Genomic DNA, 3,284 nt, shown 5'->3' with positions numbered 1-3,284 from the left:
ATTTTTCTGACCGATCTATAGTAGTTAAGAACCTTTCATTTGTATTTTTTATTTCTTTTTGTGATTGCATTAATCTCATTTTCTACTTCCTATGAAAAAGTCTGTAGTTGGCATGAAGATTGAAAAGAATTACTCGATCATCTATGTCTCTTTTCGTTTTTAATTCAAACAAGCAGTCAATACATAGTACGTAGGTGTTATCATAAATTATATCAAGATTCAAGAACAAACACAATGTGTGTAACATGATGAACCAATACATAATCCCACAAAATTCTATTCACATAGTATTGTACTGTAATTAATAATTTTGAAGTATGTGAAATACATAGTATGTCCATGTCCCTCTCTACTCTTCTTTCTCATTGCAAAATAGGAACACACAGGTGAAGTAAGAAACAAAAGTTTTACCCAATGAGAAAAAAGATAAGAAAATGCAAAAGATGAAAACAAACAGGGTATACTGTAATCAAAATCTTCATTTTTTGGATCCCCAAGAGTTCCCTTGAAGATGTTCTCTCCGTGATGCTAAATCTTGTAAAATTGCGCTGCAAGCCTCCCTTAAACGCGAGGAATTTCCTATAGAGAAGGCTGGACTTGCAGACTCAGATTTAACACTCGTGTTTAACCTTTTAAACTGTTGATCGTCTTCACCTTCATTTCTTTCACCCAAACGATCAAGCCAAATTTCTGAGGATCCATTATTAAGATTTCCAGCGTGCTTGTTGTTGGCAGGAGCAGAGAAATCCCATTCTATGGCCCCATCTGAAGTTTTTCTCTGCAAGCAAATGGTTTCCCACTGAATTTTTTCAGAAAGGGATCTCCTACCCTTGAATACTTCATCCATGGAGGCCCTTCTGGAGTCTGTATTTTCTTCACAAGCAAAGCTCCACTTGTAGCTTCGGTTATTCTCCATGCTTAGTTCGATGGAGTGAAGCTCGCTGCTATCTCCCGAGCCTCCTTTGGGATCTCCTTCATCTTCCACTTGCCCTTGTATTTTCCTAAGAAAATCCTGCAATTCAGCTGTTTTCCCTTTAAAATCAAGGGAATCCCCATCTCTATCCCCATCTCTATCTCCATCTTGTTTCGTTTTCAAGTAGGTATGAATCTCACTCTTTAACCTCTCCAAAGCTGCGTTTTTCTCTTCATATTCATACCTAGCTTCCGCAAGCTTCATCTGCACTCTCTCTTCCCTTAAAACATCGGCCAATTGAAGCATTTGTCTTTCTTTCTCAACCTCCTCTCTTGCTTTTGCTGTTTCTCTTTTCAATTCCTCCGCCTCCACTCTTTCTTCTCCGATTCCTCTTGCTAATTCATCACAAGTTTGTTCCAGTATTTCCCTACACCTTCTCTCACAGTCAAGCTCCTTCATAGCCTGAGAGAAATGAGCTCTTGTATCAGCTAACTCCTTTCCCAGCTTCTTATTCAGTCTATCAGCTTGCCTCCTCAGCTTTTTCTCAATATCAAGTTCCTTTGCCAGGGCTGAAACTGTATCCTGTATTCTCTGTTTCTCTCTTCTCTTCCAAGCAGATTTTTCCTGGGCATCCCTTTGATTGGTGTCATTATAGCATTGCTCCTGAATCAACTTATCCATGTGTAGTCTTGCTCGATCAAGCTCTACTCTAAGAGCAGAGAACAAGGTTATCCTTGATGAATTTTTCTCCTCTTGGGATAGAAATCTGAACAACACTTTTACCAGCTCTTTTGAGGCAATTAAGCTGTTATTAACATCCTTCAATCGGGTTTTGACGCAGGGATTACTGTTCTGTCTTAGTCCTGCCACCTCACTCCCTACCTGCATTATTACTTAGCTTGTTGAGATCAGATCCACTAAAGTATCATAATATACTCTTACATTTTTCTTTTATTTTTTCCCTCAACATTCCTCCAAAATTAGATTCACGATGAGAACAATTACATTTACATTACAGTCAAAACTAGGGTTTAATTCCCTTCAGAGATATAATTATAGGCAGCCTTACCTCAGTGGAATTGGGTTTCCCTTCAGAGATATACTTGGAAATCTGAAGCTTCTGCGATGTTGAAGAAGATCTTCTCCGATGACCTATTCCTCCAAGTCCCACCTTAGTAGATCCATCAATCTGCTGTTAATCAACAACCACAAAAATACTTAAACTATACTTACTTGTATTTGCTTAAAGCTAAAATGAAGGAAATTCCAGCTGAGTATAAATTAAAATTTAAAAAAGAAAGAAAGAATTAAGGAAAGAAAGAAAAAAAAAATAAAAGAAAGAATGAAAGAAAGAGGTGATTTTGTTTGATATCCGTACCGCAGGTGGATGAGCAATAGCATCAAAACTTTTGTGTTCCAGTCCAAAGGCTGAATGCAATTTCAACCCATTAATTTCCCATAACGTAGCACCCAATTTTCTTGCGGACATGGCCTCTTTGCCCTCATCATATTCATGATGATGATGATTACTTCCTTCTCCAACATACTCATTATTATGATCATAATTCTTATTATTACTATTACTATTACTATTATTATGGAATACTGTTTGCAAAGGTGAAGCTGCCATAATGAACTTCCAAGTGGGTACAGGTGTTGTTGATCCAGCAGTAGCAGTAGCTCTGGATTTCCTCACCAAAATTGCCTTTTTGAATCTGTAATTCTTAACAACTGAAGATGATGATGATGATGATGATGATGATGATGACACTCTTTTCCTGATTTTGCAATTCCCACCACTTTGATTTTGGCTGCGCATTGTCAATTTTGGAATCACCCTGAAACTGACCCTGACCACTTTCTGCCTTGCTTCAAATTTCTTCTCAACTTGCTTTTTATGATCATAGACATGCTCCCTTTTCTTTTTCTTTTTCTTTTTCTTCTTCTTAATTATCTTGACCTTATATTACAAACCTAGCTTTTCAAAGAATGGGACTTGGGGATTTTTCATAAAAGTGACAATGGAGCAATTAAAATGATCGTTTGGAAGCTTTGCTTTGTTTTGGATGCCTTGAGAGGGAAAAAGGAAAGTCTCTTAATACACAAACATCTCAACTCTCAACTCTAATCAAAGGATTTGTAATGTTTCTTTCTATCAAATAAAATACGTTATAATAATAATAACAATAATAATAATAATAATAATAATAATAATAATAATAATAATTATTATTATTATTATTATATATAAGATAATAAGCTTAAACAATAAAATTGATAATTATTTAAAGAACTTTTTAAATAATTTCTAAAAAACGTTATTATATATATCTATTTTAAAAGATATTTTTTATTGAATTCAAAATTACTT

The 3,284-nt window shown here is 35.4% G+C and overlaps 1 protein-coding gene across 2 annotated transcripts; it reads right to left on the bottom strand.

Annotated features, from left to right (window-relative positions):
- Positions 1-200: 200 nt before the first annotated feature.
- Positions 201-3,053, bottom strand: LOC130812713 (uncharacterized). 2 transcript variants are annotated; one of them, XM_057678284.1, is made up of 3 exons: positions 2,292-3,053; positions 1,983-2,105; positions 201-1,795 (listed from the first exon to the last, which is right to left on the bottom strand). In XM_057678284.1, the coding sequence occupies exons 1-3, from the start codon at positions 2,730-2,732 to the stop codon at positions 479-481; spliced, it is 1,881 nt and encodes a 626-aa protein (XP_057534267.1). In that variant the 5' UTR covers positions 2,733-3,053; the 3' UTR covers positions 201-478. The 2 variants fall into 2 exon arrangements, with proteins under 2 accessions (XP_057534267.1, XP_057534268.1); XM_057678285.1 differs by having other exon boundaries at positions 1,983-2,102.
- Positions 3,054-3,284: the final 231 nt, after the last annotated feature.

The sequence above is a fragment of the Amaranthus tricolor genome, chromosome 5, assembly GCF_026212465.1.
Source record: "Amaranthus tricolor cultivar Red isolate AtriRed21 chromosome 5, ASM2621246v1, whole genome shotgun sequence".
NCBI classification, from domain to species: Eukaryota; Viridiplantae; Streptophyta; class Magnoliopsida; order Caryophyllales; family Amaranthaceae; genus Amaranthus; species Amaranthus tricolor.
Note: the sequence above shows the minus strand (reverse complement) of the source record. Positions and strands in the feature narration are given on the sequence as shown.